The 19,303-nt window shown below is 36.9% G+C and overlaps 10 protein-coding genes and 2 non-coding genes across 12 annotated transcripts; 8 read left to right on the forward strand and 4 right to left on the reverse strand.

Annotated features, from left to right (window-relative positions):
- The first annotated feature begins 564 nt into the window (after positions 1 to 564).
- KAFR0Htrna9P lies at positions 565 to 674 on the forward strand. The gene is made up of 2 exons: positions 565 to 601; positions 638 to 674. It is a non-coding gene; the product is annotated as a tRNA-Pro (tRNA).
- A 198-nt stretch (positions 675 to 872) lies between these two features.
- On the forward strand, positions 873 to 1,304 carry DIB1 (U4/U6-U5 snRNP complex subunit DIB1; the record flags this gene model as incomplete). The annotated part of the gene is made up of 1 exon (XM_003958574.1): positions 873 to 1,304. One exon carries the CDS (start codon positions 873 to 875, stop codon positions 1,302 to 1,304), a length of 432 nt encoding a protein of 143 aa, XP_003958623.1.
- A 169-nt stretch (positions 1,305 to 1,473) lies between these two features.
- On the reverse strand, positions 1,474 to 2,850 carry TEF1 (translation elongation factor EF-1 alpha; the record flags this gene model as incomplete). The annotated part of the gene is made up of 1 exon (XM_003958575.1): positions 1,474 to 2,850. The coding sequence occupies one exon, from the start codon at positions 2,848 to 2,850 to the stop codon at positions 1,474 to 1,476; it is 1,377 nt and encodes a 458-aa protein (XP_003958624.1).
- Positions 2,851 to 3,914: 1,064 nt separating this feature from the next.
- MRL1 (Mrl1p) lies at positions 3,915 to 5,018 on the reverse strand (the record flags this gene model as incomplete). Its single annotated transcript, XM_003958576.1, has 1 exon — positions 3,915 to 5,018. One exon carries the CDS (start codon positions 5,016 to 5,018, stop codon positions 3,915 to 3,917), a length of 1,104 nt encoding a protein of 367 aa, XP_003958625.1.
- Positions 5,019 to 5,472: 454 nt separating this feature from the next.
- Positions 5,473 to 6,219, forward strand: KAFR0H00820 (uncharacterized protein; the record flags this gene model as incomplete). The annotated part of the gene is made up of 1 exon (XM_003958577.1): positions 5,473 to 6,219. One exon carries the CDS (start codon positions 5,473 to 5,475, stop codon positions 6,217 to 6,219), a length of 747 nt encoding a protein of 248 aa, XP_003958626.1.
- Positions 6,220 to 6,501: 282 nt separating this feature from the next.
- KAFR0H00825 (uncharacterized protein) lies at positions 6,502 to 6,702 on the forward strand (the record flags this gene model as incomplete). Its single annotated transcript, XM_003958578.1, has 1 exon — positions 6,502 to 6,702. The coding sequence occupies one exon, from the start codon at positions 6,502 to 6,504 to the stop codon at positions 6,700 to 6,702; it is 201 nt and encodes a 66-aa protein (XP_003958627.1).
- Positions 6,703 to 7,778: 1,076 nt separating this feature from the next.
- Positions 7,779 to 8,969, forward strand: OPY2 (Opy2p; the record flags this gene model as incomplete). Its single annotated transcript, XM_003958579.1, has 1 exon — positions 7,779 to 8,969. The coding sequence occupies one exon, from the start codon at positions 7,779 to 7,781 to the stop codon at positions 8,967 to 8,969; it is 1,191 nt and encodes a 396-aa protein (XP_003958628.1).
- Positions 8,970 to 10,131: 1,162 nt separating this feature from the next.
- TKL1 (transketolase TKL1) lies at positions 10,132 to 12,171 on the forward strand (the record flags this gene model as incomplete). Its single annotated transcript, XM_003958580.1, has 1 exon — positions 10,132 to 12,171. The coding sequence occupies one exon, from the start codon at positions 10,132 to 10,134 to the stop codon at positions 12,169 to 12,171; it is 2,040 nt and encodes a 679-aa protein (XP_003958629.1).
- Positions 12,172 to 12,392: 221 nt separating this feature from the next.
- LTP1 (tyrosine protein phosphatase LTP1) lies at positions 12,393 to 12,878 on the forward strand (the record flags this gene model as incomplete). The annotated part of the gene is made up of 1 exon (XM_003958581.1): positions 12,393 to 12,878. One exon carries the CDS (start codon positions 12,393 to 12,395, stop codon positions 12,876 to 12,878), a length of 486 nt encoding a protein of 161 aa, XP_003958630.1.
- Positions 12,879 to 12,949: 71 nt separating this feature from the next.
- Positions 12,950 to 14,686, reverse strand: NOT5 (CCR4-NOT core subunit NOT5; the record flags this gene model as incomplete). The annotated part of the gene is made up of 1 exon (XM_003958582.1): positions 12,950 to 14,686. The coding sequence occupies one exon, from the start codon at positions 14,684 to 14,686 to the stop codon at positions 12,950 to 12,952; it is 1,737 nt and encodes a 578-aa protein (XP_003958631.1).
- Positions 14,687 to 16,186: 1,500 nt separating this feature from the next.
- On the forward strand, positions 16,187 to 18,850 carry CYC8 (transcription regulator CYC8; the record flags this gene model as incomplete). The annotated part of the gene is made up of 1 exon (XM_003958583.1): positions 16,187 to 18,850. One exon carries the CDS (start codon positions 16,187 to 16,189, stop codon positions 18,848 to 18,850), a length of 2,664 nt encoding a protein of 887 aa, XP_003958632.1.
- Positions 18,851 to 19,030: 180 nt separating this feature from the next.
- Positions 19,031 to 19,112, reverse strand: KAFR0Htrna12S. The gene has a single exon. It is a non-coding gene; the product is annotated as a tRNA-Ser (tRNA).
- Positions 19,113 to 19,303: the final 191 nt, after the last annotated feature.

The following is a 19,303-nucleotide window of genomic DNA, read 5'->3' on the forward strand; positions in this document are numbered from 1 at the left end:
AATCAGTTGCAACGCTAAGACCACTTACTCTTGGTATGGGGTTATGATGGATGACATCTGTTACCTTGACCCAACCGGGTCAGAGTGCGTTGGTGTCTATACGTGGACGTGGTCGCCTTCCTCTATGTACAATATGATCTACGTAGGGCCTTACTGGTCGGTATGGGGTCAGGCTCTATCGTAGCGTATTACCCTGAGCTTGGGAGCAGCCTTAATGTAATCCAAGGCCGGTAGTACCAGCGTAACCTGTTTGTATCTAAAAAAAATACTAATAAAATATATTTACAGAAGTAAAATAAAATATATAAAGTAATATTAGATACATAGACAAAAAAAGAATACATAAGTATAAAGTATAAATATAACATTAAGAACAAATGTGAAGAAGACTTCCCTTTTTATACTTACTGGTTTCTTTAATATGGACAAAATTGCGTCCATGAAATAATATTCTAATAGATTGAATATTGTGAAATCTTGCATTTGTTGAGTTGGGCGGCGTCAATGACTTTTAGATCCGTGGTGTAATGGTGGTTTCTTTTGCAACAAAATTATAATTCAATAGGGCGTGTGGTCTAGTGGTATGATTCTCGCTTTGGGCGATTCTTAAGAGAAACTTAGGGAATAAATCACAAACATGCGAGAGGCCCTGGGTTCAATTCCCAGCTCGCCCCAATTATATTATTTTTTTTTTAATGATTAAAAGTTAAAATCACGTGATTGACAATTATGCTTGTTTTATTTCTGATTTTTTCCCATCAGAAGTAAATCGTTTTTACTACTACTATAATATAAAGCTCTAGGGAATTTAATTGATAGCTCATCGCATCCGGTATTGAACTTTCAAAATCATACAACTTTTAATATATATAATGGCTACATATCTATTACCTAATCTACGTACTGGGTGGCATGTGGATCAAGCAATAGTAACAGAGACAGAAAAGTTAGTTATAATACGGTTCGGTATTGAAAATTCAAAAGAATGTATACTGATGGATGAACTGCTATATTCAGTATCTGAAAAAGTTAAGAATTTTGCAACGGTATATCTTTGTGATATTACAAAGGTAACAGATTTCAATGAAATGTACGAATTGGACGATCCTATGTGTCTAATGTTTTTTTATAAGAATAAACATATGATGTGTGATTTTGGTACCGGTAATAATAATAAATTGAATTTCACAATTGATGATGAGCAGGAATTAATAGATGTTATCGAGACGATATTTAGAGGTGCAAGAAAGAACAAAGGTTTGGTGGTGTCACCTTACGATTATAACAATAAGAGGGTAGATTAAGAATGAGAAGAACATAAATTGAAATAAATCAATGTAAATATATAGACGTAAAATTTAAAAGAGAATGATTTTTATATCTAACAATTTTTAAACTACAAAATGAGGTTAATATATATGATTAAATTTTATAAATAAGAAAATTAATGTGGAAATTGATAGTTTAAACTTCTTATTTCTTAGCAGCCTTTTGAGCAGCCTTGGTGACCTTACCAGCCTTGTCAGACTTGTCAACAGACTTGATGACACCGACAGCGACGGTTTGTCTCATATCTCTGACAGCGAATCTACCTAATGGTGGGTAGTCAGTGAAAGCTTCAACACACATTGGCTTAGATGGAACGAATTTGACTAAAGCAGCATCACCGGACTTTAAGAACTTTGGAGAGTCTTCTAACTTCTTACCGGATCTTCTGTCGTTCTTTTCTAATAATTCATCGAATCTACAAGCAATGTGAGCAGTGTGACAATCTAAGACTGGAGAGTAACCAGCAGAGATTTGACCTGGATGGTTTAAGACAATGACGGTAGCATTGAAAGAAGCAGCACCCTTTGGTGGGTCGTTCTTGGAGTCACCACAGACGTTACCTCTTCTGATTTCCTTAACGGAAACGTTCTTGACGTTGAAACCAACGTTGTCACCTGGCATACCAGCTTCTAATTGTTCGTGGTGCATTTCGACGGACTTAACTTCGGTAGTAACACCAGCTGGGGCGAAAGTGACGACCATACCTGGCTTGATAACACCGGTTTCGACTCTACCGACTGGCACAGTACCGATACCACCAATCTTGTAAACATCTTGTAATGGTAATCTTAATGGCTTGTCAGTTGGTCTGGAAGGTGGTTCGATAGCGTCAATGGCTTCTAATAAAGTCTTACCCTTGACGACACCGGCCTTGGTTTCCTTTTCCCAACCCTTGTACCAGGAAGCGTTAGTGGTAACTTCAATCATGTTGTCACCATTCCAACCAGAGATTGGAACGAATGGAACAGTCTTTGGGTTGTAACCAACCTTCTTGATGAAGTTAGCGGTTTCCTTGCAAATTTCTTGGAATCTGGATTCGTCCCATTTGACGGAATCCATCTTGTTGACAGCAACGATTAATTGCTTAACACCTAAGGTGTAAGCTAATAAAGCGTGTTCTCTGGTTTGACCATCCTTGGAGATACCAGCTTCGAATTCACCGACACCACCAGCAATGATTAAAATAGCACAATCAGCTTGGGAAGTACCAGTAATCATATTCTTGATGAAATCTCTGTGACCTGGAGCATCAATAACGGTAACTTGGTACTTTGGAGTTTCGAACTTCCATAAAGCGATATCGATGGTGATACCTCTTTCTCTTTCAGCCTTTAATTTATCTAAAACCCAAGCGTACTTGAAAGAACCCTTACCTAATTCGGCGGCTTCCTTTTCGAACTTTTCGATAGTTCTCTTGTCAATACCACCACACTTGTAGATTAAGTGACCAGTGGTAGTGGACTTACCGGAATCGACGTGACCAATAACGACAACGTTAACGTGAGACTTTTCTTTACCCATTTTTGATTATTAGATTTGTGAAAGTGTGGTATCTTTTAATAAAAGAAAGATAGAAGTAATGGGAATGAATAGAAAGTGAAACAATTTTCAAATTGAACTGATCTTGAATATATATATAAAGAAAATGATTAGGTGGTGAAAAATTTACAAAAAGAAAGAAAGAAAAATTTTTCACCAGTTTGAGTTTCTTTTTGTGAAAAATTTTCAATGATGAAATCCGCTAGCCAGCCACAGAAAATCCCAGAGGATGAAGCCTTTTGTCCCAATTTTTGGGTTGTTGGGGTTTTCTCTGCAAGCATGAAGGGAGACAGTCACAGAGAAAAAGAATATATTGTTTAGTATCAATGATGAGGTGAGCCCCAGAAATTGTAGTAGAGGATGAGGGGGAGGAGATCATTTGGGCTTGATGAAATCTCCCATTGAGAGAAATGCAAGAGGATCAGGATTTACAAAGAAAATAGCGTATATAAAGAAAGAAACTGAAGAACTGTAGAGCAGAGTACGTAGTGAGTTTGTGATGGGCAGAATGTGTGGAACTAGCCTATAGTTCCCAGAACTATGAGTAGGAAGTTGTTCCATGTCCGGGTTCCTCTCGGAGCAGCAGAGAGATTTTCGTGGCATCATACTCTTTCTTTTTTCCTCCATCCAGCGGGTTATTCTCCCGTTCTCCGTACTTTTGTCTGTCTCTCAGTGAAATTCACTGAAATAAATTTTTTGGCACCGCACAATCTTCTCCCGCGAGTTTTCTCAGTACCTCGCGTATTTTCTTTGCTTCTCCTGTGATGGGCTATTTTTCGATGAGAAGACTTCTCGTGGTCTGCTTCTTTCTTTTTCCGCCCAGCTGTTAGTGCGTGAATGGGGAAAAAACTAATCCCTTTTTTTTTTCAAGAAAAAATTTTGAAAGAAAAAAAAAATACAGAGGTCTACAAAAAAGATATTGTGTGGGTTTTGAAATGTACGGATGTAATTCACTTTTTTTTTGGCGTTGGCAGTCCAACGAAAAAGTTATCGCGGGCCCATTATCTGTGAGAGTACGCACTATAATTTAAACATCAACTATTGATTTATTCTAATTCAACTTCCCTAGTGGTAGCAGATGTACCCGAACTACTAACATCCAGGCTGTCAATTATATTGTTCTGCACTTCCATGTCTCTGAAAAAAGACGTTTGACTATTCGATGACAGTCTTATTGGTCCCGTAGATGATGCATTTCTTTCGTCCCTTAGCAGCGATATTAAACTATGATTGATTCTTTTCATAGCTCGACCCAAATTAACGAAAAACTTCTTGAATATAGACTGATCTTCAAAAAATTCCCATCGTGGTTGTATATTACTATCATTATCATCTAAAACATCATTAAACTCATCACTATGTCTTCTCCTGCTAGACTTCACTAATTTATTTATTAACCATCTTCTACCAATTTCAACTAAACCAAAAACGGCAAATATACCGAAAAATATACCAAATGCATTAACACCGTTTTTCTTACTAGTTGTGGGGCATGCATATATGCTTCTAGCTTCAAAAAAATATGAACAATCATGTAAATTGCCAACGTATGAAAGTTGTACTCTACTTGAAATTTCTTTATCGCAAATAAAATTTAGTAAGGTTGATTTCTTATCAACACCATTGGGACATATGGAACCATTCTCATATTTTAAAGTCAATTTTTTACTATTACCATTGCCAAATAAAATTGGTTTACTACTGAAGTCGCCAATTGAGATCAAATTATCTTCCATATCATTATAAAAACCACCAGTATGATTACTCAATTGTTCCATCTCTTCACTGGAATGAACCGAACTGGAGCAAATACTCAATGTGAAATTTAAATCTTTATCACTACCATAACCCTTCACTAACCATCTCGTCTTTGACGTCGTCGTCTCATCAGGTACTTCCCTCCAATCGTTGGGTGTAGCTGATAGAGGTGACAGATCAATATATGACTCTGTCACCGGATTTAGTACCGCACAGAAGAGATCTTCTTCTTCCTTCTCCTTGTTGCTATCATCATGTTTTCCACTGTCTGAAGTGTTGTTCTCCAACATTGCACCATTTTCCAAAGCTGAACCCACACGTGCTATCAATGCTATCGCACTAAGTAACGTAAGTAATACCAATAAGACTCTTCGCTTTGACAATACTGGCATTTATATGTAATTTTCCTTCACGTAGATCATCTGCCTTTTACTTTGGTAAAAAATGTCAAACTTTTCTTTATCTCCCGTATTGAGAAGGCAAGCTTGACACGCCGGCAAAAAATTTAGACACCATACTAATGAGAACCCTATTAGCAATAAGTATGATAGGCACCATAGTTATATAAACGCATTCCTCAGTTAGACACACTTAGAAATAATCGTTCCAACTAATTATAGATTGTAATCTTTTTGTCTTTTTTTACGCCAGTCAAGTGCTCAGTACGTTCTTGTCATCTCATAGCTATTACTGACACAAGACCAGAAGTACAAAATTCTACTACTAAATGTGATAAATTGTAAAATTAGTCAACACTTTAGTCTTTCATCTTAACATAAAAACTGAAAGGATTCCATTCTTACTCTATAATAACAAAAGCACATTTCAAAGATTACAGAAATACCAATGGCATATAATAAAATAAATTCAATCAATTATAACTTGAATAAGCTGAGTAAAGAAGAGATGGACTGCGAAATTGAAAAGATAATAAATGAGACCAGACAACTGGAAAATTTGGTTGAAAGAACAAGTGATCAGACTTTAAAAGAGATTAATAGATTAGATAGAGTTATACAAAATTACAGTCAAAGAAGAACGGTTGACAAGGTTGATAAAGAGGAAGAGGATGAAACTAATGATAATACTCATCCTCACCCTCATGCCTGGAGTTTAAGATTCTTTAAATTTTGTACCAAGAAAAAGGATGATAAGAAATATTTACTAAGAGCTGAAATTCCAGGAAGCGATTATTCTGCAATCAACTCTAGTTTGTTTGCTCATAACAGCAGTGATTTATCATTGTCTAACGATCATCCAAATGGTGGTTTTACAAATCACAATTATTCACTCTCCCCTTTACAAATATTCAATTCAGCTTTGAATTCATCTCCCACAATTGGTCATATTAGGGAACGTGGTGAAAGTATTATCAGTGACGATTTTCTGTATATGAAAAGAATGAATGCACTCAAATATCGTTTAATGGATCAAAGTTTATATAATGGACAGATTCAAGATAGTGATAATTTGAATATTGTCACGCCTTTATTGCTGAAGTTTAATGGCGACAGTAATATGGAAAAGAACACAATAGGCCAAGTCAGCTGGTGGCATACGATGATACATTCAATCAGAAATGTATTTAAATAAGTTATGAAGAATTACATAATTAAATCATCAAGAATATTGATTCAAATAATTTTGCAATAACACGCATCTTGCCAAAAAAAACCCTTAACCATATACATTGCTATTTCAAGGTACTAAAGGGTCCTGCAATTAAGGATTTCACGGCTAGCTGAAAAACAAATGTTTTGTTATTCATTAAAAGTATATAAATACGGCTAATGGGCCTGTTAGCTTTTTTGCATGCAGCTCCTTTTTCTGTTCACGACATTACCTTGTACGAGAATAATCTGAAAGAGCAAGAAGATGTCAAGTAGATGCCAATGTAATGAATGTGGTCATTCACAAGATTGTGGTGATAAATGTAAGGTAGACTGTCCAGGTGGAGCCGCCTGCAAGTGTCATACCGCAGAGAAGCACAACCACGTCTGTCCAACATGTAAGAAAGAATGTGCCTGTTCTGGAACAGAATGTGTAACTTCCCAATGTACTTGTGGAAAGGTTTAGTTAGGAGCCACTGAAAACAGAAGTGAGTTGATGCGTCTTCATATTGTTGTGTTTTTACTTCATTATATATGACTATAGCCATCCAGTATTGACCGTTTATTTTTTAAGATTTTTATATTTAGTCCTTAACGTATTGTCGATTCCTGCAAACCTGGACTAAGAAATTCAAAAACATAATAAAAAAATATATAACATTCATATTGATCCGTATGTAAAGTTCACAACAGCTAACCACACTCAACCCTTCAATGATGAACAGAGTTACTTAATCCAACTTTTCATATCTAGATATAGATATTTATTTTTCTTGGACATTCACTAGTTCTTCAAATGGACCCTCATTTCAATTTACCTGCAGTTTAAAAATTCTACATTTTGAGTACAAATTCGAAGCAAGCTTTACATGTTACTGTTACTGTTCAACCCTTCAAATTTTGAAAAGTCAATACGCATACATATATACTAATAATGTGTCAAAAAGCTCAGCTGGCTCCAATGCCAATTACCATTGTCTGAGGGCTTTGATCTACGTGAGTACTTATCTGGCGTTGCGCGACTCTAAATTCTTTCTTTCAGAGTAACTGTAGAGAAGCATGAAATAGAATTTTGAGCTAAAACAGTTTGGACTCCTTCAGCAGTATTTTATAGAATATGAAAGATACCTCACATGAATTTATATATTATTTTGAGATTCATAAAAAGCAGATAGAGGCCGACCTGTGCTGAATCCACACATAATTTCATTATATAAATAAAATCATCACAAGAATCAGAATAAAGGAGGAAAACAATGTATTTCTTTTTCTTTTGGTGGCTAAAAATGAAAAATTTTACTATATCTTGCAACTTTCGATTATCTACAATCTAGTTTGAAGTAAATTCTCACTATGGGCATCTATTACTTCTGGCAATTTCACTAAAGTCTGTCGCATCTAGTAAGTTTCAGAGCGTGTCAGGATCGGGAATGCCAGATAGAGAAAAAGAAACTCTATTTTCGAGAAACATCAAGATATACTATAAAAGCAAAACTGCTGGAGACCAAACTTACAGAACAGGCAGCTAACGACATATTAGCAATGTCCAACTCTACAAGTTCTAGTGGCGATTCCTGTGTGGTTTGTACGGACAGCGTATCCTGCCCCACCTGTGGGGAGAATGAGTATTGCGTAATGACTGCTTTAACATGTAACGAATGTCCTACAACATATTGTGCTACGAAGTCAAGTTCATCTTTAGATACGTTGAGTAATTCAACAACTACCTCGACCAGTGCATCGAGTACTTCTCGTTCATCTAGCACCTCCAAAACCAATAACAATCCCAAAATTATTGGTGGTGTATTTGGTGGTATATTTGGCATCTCTCTCGTTGTACTTTTCCTTGCTTATCAGTGGTACTGGAAACCAAAATATAGAAAATCTGATTCAAAACTGCTGGATGCAAAAAGTAGTGCAGATCTCGAGTTGGCTGACGACGAAGAAGATGACGATTTTGATGATTTTGATGATGACGAGGAAGAGGAGGTACCTTCGAACATGGGTAACTTTCAAAGCAATACGAATGGAACTACCGCTATTAAGACGATGACCATGCCTCCTCCACACCAACAAGCTGTCAGAAGGACAACTTTGATGAATCCAGGTGATAGAAGAAGCACAACATCTACTATAAGAACAAAAGCCTCAAACATTTTGCCAATCGCTTACATTCCGGGTGTTACAAGTACAGGATTGAATAGACCAAGAAAATTCGCAAGTAGTAATCTGAATGTCGCGGGTGATGTTAGGTCCCACATTACCTTGGGTTCATCCATTTTAGATTTTGAAGAGGAAGGAGAAAATGACATGGTTGATGAAACTAACAAATATACGAATAGACAAAATACGTCGAAGGTACGCGAAAAGAAAGCCTCACAGGATAACTTAACCACTGCCATCAAAGCTAGACCCAAGTTGGTGGAAATTACTGAAGAAATGAATGAAGAGGATCAAGAGGAGCAAGAAAATTTCATATTGAGAGACACAATAGAAGATATCAGGGAAGTGACAGGCACCACAGATTTGATAAGTCTATCAAGGGAATACAACGGTGATGAGGATCAAAACTCATTGAATGATGATGGCAGTTTCCTATTGGATTTAGAAATACCTGATTCATTACGAGATACTTCGAAACCGGATAGAAACGTCAAAGACCCAGAAGCCAATGTAAACGTTGAAAGCCCATTTGATGATAAATTCAACATTGATCTGAGAGACACTACCTAGATAGCATGTTCAATGATATAACATCCTGGGTTTTGCTCGCAACGATGTCATCGTTTTCTGAACATCCTTTACTAATGCATTAAAATTTACATCCTTCCAGGCGAAAATTCGGATGCACAGGTTTGACACTCAGTGGCCTTAAACCAGGCTATGCTTTCTATTGTGACAAATGCATGCAGCTCAGACGTTAATATTAACTCAAACAATACATTTATATATATATATTCAGTACCATTAGTAAGATTCCGTGTCTTATATAACACCGGATCGGAGATAAAGCGGTCACCGAAGTTTAACCTATAAATCCGTGTTTTTAAATTTCCATTTAGCCTCCATGCGAACGTTGATCAAACAAAAAAACAATTAAAATATCTCTTGATGGTTGATAGTACCCATGCTAATGTTATGTCAATTTTAGACTGGGAATAATAGACATTTTGATGTCTTTTTACTTAGATAATATTTTACAAATTCTTTTGTTCTTTTACGAAAGCAAATCCAATTGAATTAGAGGGGAGAGTAAATCGATAAAAAATCGGGGGAGATTAAAAAAAAAATTTACTGTGCTACCAAATACATCTAAAACTAGGGCTTGACAGAAGTAGGCTTTCCTCTCTTCCTCCCACTTAATAATATCTTGATTTCATTCCACTTTCCCTCGTCTTTGGCCGGTGTTTGTTATGTAATTTTTGAAGAATCTTTCTGCCTCGAGGAACTAGGAACGCCGTCGACAATCGTTTGCTCAGAAAACGAAGGAGGAAAAACCGACGTCAAATTTTTCTTTTTTCCTGTGACTGATCTATCTCTCGAAAGAAGAGGGTACGTAAGTTATTCTCTTGTGTGAAATTTTTGTTGCACTACTAGTTATAGGGGCCTTCGAATGTTTGAGTAAGTAATTATGATATTGTGCAATCGGGCTTTCCTCAGAGTTGGATCAATTAATCATATAAATATAACACAATTTTTAAAGGCATATCTTGTTTTCTTGAATGATGCGCTTTTCTTAGCTTCCATCTCTTGCATATTAACTCTTCTTATATTCTGTTATTGAAAGTGTTTTGAAGAAATAAATTATAGACTTTCAACTGAGTTATTCTATTTTCTTTTATCATAACTAGAAAATTCTTCTCAAGTACAAATATTGTTACTTAAATAATTAATAATGGCTTTTGGTGAAATTGACAAATTAGCTGTTTCTACTATCAGATTACTAGCTGTAGATGAAGTTGCTGCTGCCAACTCTGGTCACCCAGGTGCTCCATTAGGTATGGCCCCAGCTGCTCACGTTGTTTGGAGTCAAATGAACTTCAACCCAAAGAACCCAGACTGGATCGCCAGAGATAGATTTATCTTATCTAACGGTCATGCTGTCGCCCTACTGTACGCCATGCTACACTTAACTGGCTACCCTCTAACCATTGAAGATTTAAAACAATTCAGACAATTAGGTTCCAAGACCCCAGGTCACCCAGAATTCGAAACTCCAGGTATCGAAGTCACCACTGGTCCATTAGGTCAAGGTATCTCCAATGCTGTCGGTCTTGCAATTGCTCAAAAGCAATTTGCCTCCACTTACAACAAACCAGGTTTTAAATTATCTGATTCCTTCGTTTACGTTTTCTTAGGTGATGGTTGTCTACAAGAAGGTGTTTCATCCGAAGCTTCTTCATTAGCTGGTCACTTAAAATTGGGTAACATTATTGCCATCTACGATGATAACAAGATCACAATCGATGGTGCCACCGAAGTTTCCTTCGATGAAGATGTTGCCAAGAGATACGAAGCTTACGGCTGGGAAGTATTACATGTCGAAAACGGTAATGAAGACCTTGATGCCATTGCTAAGGCCGTCGCCAAGGCTAAGAAATCTACAGACAAGCCAACTTTAATCAAGATGACCACTACTATTGGTTACGGTTCTTTAATGGCTGGTTCTCATGCAGTTCACGGTGCTCCATTGAAAACAGATGATATCAAACAATTAAGAACTAAATTCGGTTTCGACCCAGAACAATCTTTCACCGTTCCACAGGAAGTTTACGATTTCTACCAATCTAAGATTGGTAACCCAGGCCAACAGGCTAACAATCACTGGGATAAATTATTCTCCCAATACCAACAAAAATTCCCAGAATTAAGTGCTGAATTAGCCAGAAGATTAAAGGGTGAATTACCTGCTGCTTGGGAAAAGGCCTTACCAACTTACACCGCAAAGGATTCTGCTGTTGCCACCAGAAAATTGTCCGAAATTGTATTAGAAAGCATCCATGGTGAATTACCAGAATTGATTGGTGGTTCCGCCGATTTAACTCCATCTAACTTAACTAGATGGAGGGAAGCTGTCGATTTCCAACCAGAATCTTCTAAGTTAGGTGATTACTCCGGTAGATATATTAGATACGGTATCAGAGAACATGCTATGGGTGCTATCATGAACGGTATCTCTGCTTTCGGTGCTAACTACAAGCCATACAGTGGTTCTTTCTTAAACTTCGTCTCTTACGCTGCTGGTGCCGTCAGATTATCCGCTTTATCTGGTCATCCAGTTGTCTGGGTTGCTACACACGATTCCATTGGTGTCGGTGAAGATGGTCCAACCCATCAACCTATCGAAACTTTAGCACATTTCAGAGCTTTACCAAACATTCAAGTCTGGAGGCCAGCCGATGGTAATGAAACTTCTGCTGCTTACAAAGTTTCATTAGAATCTAAACATACTCCATCCATCATTGCTTTATCGAGACAAAATTTACCACAATTAGAAGGTTCTAGTATTGATAAGGCTGTTAAGGGTGGTTACGTCCTACATGATGTTGCTAACGCAGATATTACTTTAGCCGCTACTGGCTCTGAAGTTTCCTTATCTGTCGATGCCGCTAAGGCTTTAGCTGCCAAGGGTATCAACGCTCGTGTTGTCTCTTTACCAGATTTTTTCACTTTCGAAAAGCAACCAGAAGACTACAAGTTATCTGTCCTACCGGATGGTATCCCAGTATTATCCGTCGAAGTTCTAAGTACTTCCTGTTGGGGTAAATATGCTCATCAATCTTTCGGTATCGACTCCTTTGGAGCTTCTGGTAAGGCTCCAGAAGTTTTCAAGCACTTCGGTTTCACCACTGAAGGCGTTGCTGAAAGAGCTGAAAGGACCATTGCCTTCTACAAGGGTAAGGATGTTATTTCTCCATTAAGAAGAGCTTTCTAAATTGCTCAATCTATATAATGATATAAATTTATAATGTGTACCTGAATTTGTCGGGATTTTTAGATTTTTGAGAGCATATTAAATTACTTTTTTCTTGATTTACGCCCTGCGACATCTCGCATCGAGGACTTTAGTGCCAGGTATAAAAGGAACGTTTAACTTATTTGCTCAGAGTAAAGAGTGTTCTCATCCTAAGGAGCGTACCAAATTCAAGGTAAGATATGACACAAGATAAGAAGATTTCAGTAGCGTTTGTTTGTTTAGGTAACATTTGCCGTTCCCCTATGGCTGAAGCAGTATTTAGACACGCGGTGAAGCAACAAAATTTAGAGAGTTATTTCGAGAAGATTGATTCGTTTGGCACAGGGAACTACCATGTTGGAGGTGATCCTGATCGCCGTAGTGCCGCTACTTGTAAGAAACATCATGTGCCTGTAAACCATAAAGCTCAGCAAATTCGTCCAAGGCATTTTGAGGAATTTGATTATATCATTTGTATGGATGAATCTAATTTGAGGAATTTGAATAGAATTAAACCAAAAAATTCTAGAGGTGAAATTTATTTATTTGGTAGTTGGAATACTAATAACCGATTCAATAAAATTGTCGACGATCCTTATTACGGTGGCATAGATGGATTTGAGTACAATTTTGAACAAGTCACTTACTTTAGTGAAGAATTCCTGAAAAGGGAACTAGCGTTATAATGATAAGATTACATATATAAAATAAATTATTTTATGTATTTATAGATTTAAAAAAGCTTCCTGTTTTTTGTTCAGAGTTTTTCAAAATCTTCTTTTTTATATACAAAATCTGGCGAGCAACGTCTTGCTAGCCAGCTTTTCTTATAATCAAAATATCTCCAGGATTCTTCTTCAGATTTATTCATTCCTGGTGGTAATTTTTCAATCTCTTTATAGTACCAACAACGGTCAACTTTGTTAAATTGCCAGTTTCTGTTTTTATTCAATTCCCTTGAGGAAAGAAATTGTTCATATGTACCTTGATAGTGATAAAAGATGAAGAATAAAGTATCCAGATCAAATTTTGTAAAAATTTTTGCCAATGAAGTATTTGAATAAATATCATTTTTCACTTTTTTCTGGCTGGAGGTATTTGTGTTATTATTAGTGGCGTTGTTACTTAATTTGAGATCGAATGGATAAATGAATCTTATTGGCTCATTAGGAAAGAAAATTGACGTTGGATGTGGTAAAGAGAGAGGTTTCCTATACAAGTAGGGTGAATCTGCATCTAAAGAATCGGGACAATTTAGTAGTGATGATTCTAATTGAGAGAGCATTGATTGTGGCATTTCTTTGTATGGTTGCATTAATGTCTTCTTAGTATTTAACCAATATTTCAATTCTTCATTGAACAAAGGATTTCTAAACGCTTGATTTTGTTCTATGTCTGCTGAGATTATATCATTAATTTGGGATGTAATATCTTTTGGAAATGATAATTCACTTGGTTGCTGTACATGTTGATGCTCGTGTATGTCCTTATCTTCAGTCTTTATATCGTTCATATTTGTTGGTACCGCTGTACTAGTAGCGGGAAATAAAGTAGTAGTAGCAGCAGGTGTTGTTGTTGTCGTTGTTGCCGAAGCAGTAGCTTTTGACAAATCTTCGTCTTGTTGTTTAGACGGTGATGCAATGAGGGTAGACTTTTTTAGTTTTTTTGGAGAAGAACGGTCCTGTTTTCTCAAAGTGGCAGTAGCAGTAGCAGCAGATGGGGTAGAGGTGGTAGTTGAGGGGTTATTATTGGGTTTTACTGGCGTCGTGGAGGTGATGTAGTCATTAGCGCTTGAAAGAGTAGAAGTATTGATATCATTTGTATTTTCTAAATTTAAATCGTTAGCAAATTGAATTTCACAACCCATATCTTCATATATGGTATCATATTCAACAAAATCCGGATCATCATTATTTTCTACGTAATATTTGATATCGTCTTTAAATTCATCTATTGTATTTGTATCAATTTGATTACGAGTTAATAATTTTAGAATATTTTGTAAATTATTGATATGGAACTCATGTCTTGCAATACCTTCATAATTATCATCATTTTCATAAGTTTCTAACTGTTTTTGTAATTCTTGAATACAATCTTGAATAAAGATGAAAATTTCTCTCTTTTTCAAATCTCTTGGATCAATAATTGAATCAGGATTTGTTAAAGCTTCATTTGAAAATTGTTTTGCTTTCATTAATTTTTCAATAGTTTTAAATCTTTCCATATCATTTTCAATAAATCTTCTATTTTCTAATAAGACATTTGATTTATCTTTTACATCTTCTTTACTTAACCAAGTTTTGATTTGTTCTCTTTGTTTCTGTAATTTTTTGATTTCTCTTTTCAAATCAGATTCTAGTTTCTCTCTGTATGATGAATTTGTTGGGTCACTAGACTCAAATTTTTCGTAAACTTCATCGAAAGTTTCCAGACCTTCTTTAACTTTTTTTAATAATTTATCGATATCCTGTTGAAGTTTTCGCTGTGACATTTGATTGATGGAGTTTTATAAACCAGAGAAGATGCGATTGTGCGTATGTGTGTATCTATAGGTTTTATTTTTTTAAGTTAAGAATGAAACTTTCGTATATTCTTTTTTTAATAGTTTATGTTGTTACGTATTATGAGATATTGATATTAGAAGCTAAAGTAAGAGAAACAACGATTTGGGCAAAAAAAAAACGAAAGAAAAAAAATTGAAATGCAAGAACAAAAGCTACCCGGATTTAAATCACGTGTGAATAAAATCCCAAAAAGTGTTACCCTACGTACAACATAGACATCACTACACACGTAAGAGACGGGGCGTTGGCGTTACCCCGCTTTTAATTCAAAAGAGACAACCCAAATATAATAAATCTTTCTTTCCTTTCCTTTCCTTTTTTTTTTATTTATCAAGTGACGCTCGCTTTGCCCCCTCTTTTCTATTGGGAAAAGAAAAGAAATAAAGGGACAATAACGCACGGACGGACGAGAAGTGCCTGACTGCGCACGTGTCTCTTTCTTTTTCTTTGTCTCTGTTTCTCTTGATAACCCGACCTCACGGCGGAAGAATTTCTGAGTTCCCCTTTTTCTTGAAAGTTCATTTTTTTTTTTTCCGCATCAAATGCAAAACGGATGTTATTGCCGCCATCCATCCAACCCGCGTGTGTGAGTGTGTGTGTCAGTGTCTCTCCGCAGAAAGCATTCGTTTCCATTTTCACGACGTAGAGATGCTATCGCTGCGGATGCACGCATGCACGAGGAAAGAAGAAGAAGGAGAAGCAGTATCTATCCATCTATTATTAACCCATCTTGTCAGTTTGCCTGTTTGTCTCTGTCGTGCCCAGCCAAACAAACTTTAAAAAAGAATAAGGAACGCCCAGAACACAACGGACGCGAAAACAAAGAACAATACGATAATAAGCGGATTTCGGGTAAGCGAGCGACTCTCTCGAGAGACCTCCAGCAGCCAAAAGCAAAACTGAGCCAATAATACGTAATTCGTGTTTCTTATTCTTCATGCCACGTGACTACCACATGGAGAGAGAATCAAGTATCATATACATATATATATATATATATGCACACACACACACACACACACACGCAACAACAGCACTGACAACGTCAGCGACAAACGCTTGATAAATCTCACGCTGCTCTGTCTCTTGCTGCTCTCATCTGATTAACGCGTTCTGTCAAACTGAAATTCTGTTTCTTTCATTCTATTCATTTTCCGTGCGACGATTTCTTCAGCCGAAATTAAAAACAACAAAACATGTATGTCTCTTGAGATTCGGGAAAAAACTTAAACGTATTTATGATTATTTATAAGACCCAAGAAGCCTAAAAAAAAAATTTTTTTTTTTTTCTAAGGAAAACAAATACTTATTATCGTACTGATAAATCTTCTCTCCATTCCTTTATTCTACTCTTATCCTCTACATTTGATTATTACAGTACCACTATTACTACTACCCTCCCAGTGTCTTCTCTCGGTGTACCACAGATGAATCAAGGTATACCCTCCTCTGCAATTATGACACAACGAAAATTACAACAACAACAACAACCTATGAAAATGGATTCCACACAAAATAACAACGCCAATGCTACTAGTCAATCTGTCGTACCAACAGCTGCTTTAGACCCACTTACTCAATCAACAGCTGAAACTTGGTTATCAATAGCCTCTTTGGCTGAAACTTTAGGCGACGCCGATAGAGCAGCAATGGCTTATGACGCAACTTTACAATACAATCAGAACTCAACAAAAGCTTTGACTTCTTTGGCTCATCTTTATCGTTCAAGAGATATGTTTCAAAGAGCTGCAGAGTTATACGAAAGAGCAGTAACAATAAATCCAGAATTATCTGACGTATGGGCTACACTAGGTCATTGTTATCTAATGTTAGATGATTTACAAAGAGCTTATAATTCTTACCAACAAGCCCTCTACCATCTTTCAAACCCTAATGTACCGAAATTATGGCATGGTATTGGTATTCTTTACGATAGATATGGATCCTTAGACTATGCTGAAGAAGCCTTCGCAAAAGTACTAGAATTAGATCCACAATTCGAAAAGGCAAATGAAATTTATTTCAGATTAGGTATCATCTATAAACATCAAGGTAAATGGAATCAAGCTTTAGAATGTTTCAGATATATCTTGCCACAACCTCCAGCTCCTCTACAAGAATGGGATATTTGGTTCCAATTGGGTTCTGTCTTAGAAAGTATGAATGAATGGCAAGGTGCAAAAGAAGCTTATGAACATGTATTATTACAAAATGATAATCACGCTAAAGTATTACAACAATTAGGTTGTCTGTATGGAATGAACAACGTACAATTTTATGATCCTCAAAAAGCTTTAAATTATCTACTCAAATCGTTGGAAGTCGACCCTTCAGATGCAACAACTTGGTATCATTTAGGTAGAGTCCACATGATCAGAAGTGATTACACCGCAGCTTATGATGCTTTCCAACAAGCTGTCAATAGAGATTCAAGAAATCCAATATTTTGGTGTTCTATCGGTGTTCTTTACTACCAAATATCTCAATACAGAGACGCTTTGGACGCCTATACAAGAGCTATCAGATTGAATCCATACATTAGTGAAGTATGGTACGATCTTGGTACCTTATACGAAACTTGTAACAATCAATTGACTGATGCCTTAGATGCTTATAGACAAGCTTCAAGATTAGATCCAGACAACGTTCATATCAAGAAAAGATTAGAAGCTCTAACACAACAATTATCTCAACAACAAACTCAACAGCAACAGCAACAGCAACAAATACAAAATCCACCAGTTATGCTACAACCAACTTTACAATCAAATGATCAATCAAACCCACTAAATAATAGACCTACATCAGTCTACAATACTGTTAACGGTGCCCCAACTGCTCAACTACAACAGCAACAACAACCTGTCATGCCCCAACCACAAGGTCAAATGTCCCAAATTAGAAATAATCAAATTCCACAACAACCATTACCCCAACAGATGACAATAAAATTGAATAATATTAATGAACCAGCTTCCGTGCCCCAACAACTTGTAAATCAACCACAGTTGCACCAACAACTTCAACCACCACCACAGGTACCACAACAACAGATACTGTCACAACCACAGGTACCACAACAACAGATACTGTCGCAACCACAGGTACAACCACAGGTTGTAGCAGTACCTGTACCAGCAACTACCCAAATGACTGCTCCTCCTCCTGTAGAACAACCTGTACCAAAAGAAGTCGAAGTAACTCAAAAGTCTCAAACTCCTGCAGCTTTACCTGTCGCACAACCTACAGTAGATGCAACTGCCACTGCACCAGAATCCTCTTCTCAACCTAAAATTGAAGAACCACAACAAGAGGCTTCGGAACAGCAGAAAGCTGCGTCTGTAGAAGCACCTGTTGAAGCACCTGTTGAAGCACCTGTTGCTAAGGAAACGATGCCTGCTACTGCACCCAACCCTGAAGCAGCAGTGTCGCCAGTTCAGCCAGCTGCATCTCCTTCCCCAGTGGTCACCGAGACAGCCGCCGAACCAGCTCCTGAAGTTTCAGAAGTCGCGCCTACTACAGATGCTGCATCAACGGTACCAGCTGAAGAATCTAAGGAAGCTCCAACTGCAGAACAAAGTACGATAGAGGCTTCTGTCACTGCTGAAAAAAGTCATACTCCGGTACCTGCTCCAATTGTAACCGAAGAACCTGTATCTAATGAACCAGCCGCTGTACCAGAGGAAACTAGTCATACTGCAGTACCCGTGCCCTCTACGGCAGTGGAAGAACCGGCAAAACCTGAAAGTCCTTCAAGCATACCTCAGAAGAGACCAATTGATGATGAAGAAAAAAAGAACGAAACACCATCAAATGAAGTTGCTACTAAAGAGGAAAATGATGAACCGGAATCTAAAAAACTGAAGAATGCTACCGATGAAAATGCTAAGGAAGAAGAAGCCAGTGAAGAAACAGTCATAAAGCCAAGTGATGAAGAAATTGAAAAGCTGAAAGAAGAAGCAAAACTAAGGGAAGAGAAGGAAAAAGAGTTAACAGAACTAGAAAATGGTACGGATGAACAAAAAGATAACGTCGAAATCAAAGAAGACGTTGTTAGACAAGTAGAAGAGGACGAAAACTATGACGATTAAATCTAAATTTGAACTATTATTTTTCGTTTGTATTAATATGGATATAAATATATATACTTAAATTTAGATATTCTAAAAAATTGTATTTCTAATGGTCAATAACAGCTTGCGCAATCATTAAAAGTGCATTGCCTTGTGTCATGTGGTGGTGGTGAGTGAGAAAAAAATTCAAAAAAATAACGACACCAGCAGGATTTGAACCAGCGCGGGCAGAGCCCAACAGATTTCAAGTCTGTCGCCTTAACCACTCGGCCATAGTGCCTATAATTTTCACAATAGTGAAAATACAGCCCTCCTATGAATAATAAAATAAACTTATGCACGTCATACAATTCAAAGTTATGAGTTTAACGCCTAATCTTGCAAATACAAGATAGGATAAAAACAACGAGCCCCCGTGAACGCGGGGAACAGAATTTAGCCGAATAATTGCCATCATATTAGAGTGAGAAC

Source organism: Kazachstania africana, chromosome 8 (genome assembly GCF_000304475.1).
Source record: "Kazachstania africana CBS 2517 chromosome 8, complete genome".
Taxonomy (NCBI): Eukaryota; Fungi; Ascomycota; class Saccharomycetes; order Saccharomycetales; family Saccharomycetaceae; genus Kazachstania; species Kazachstania africana.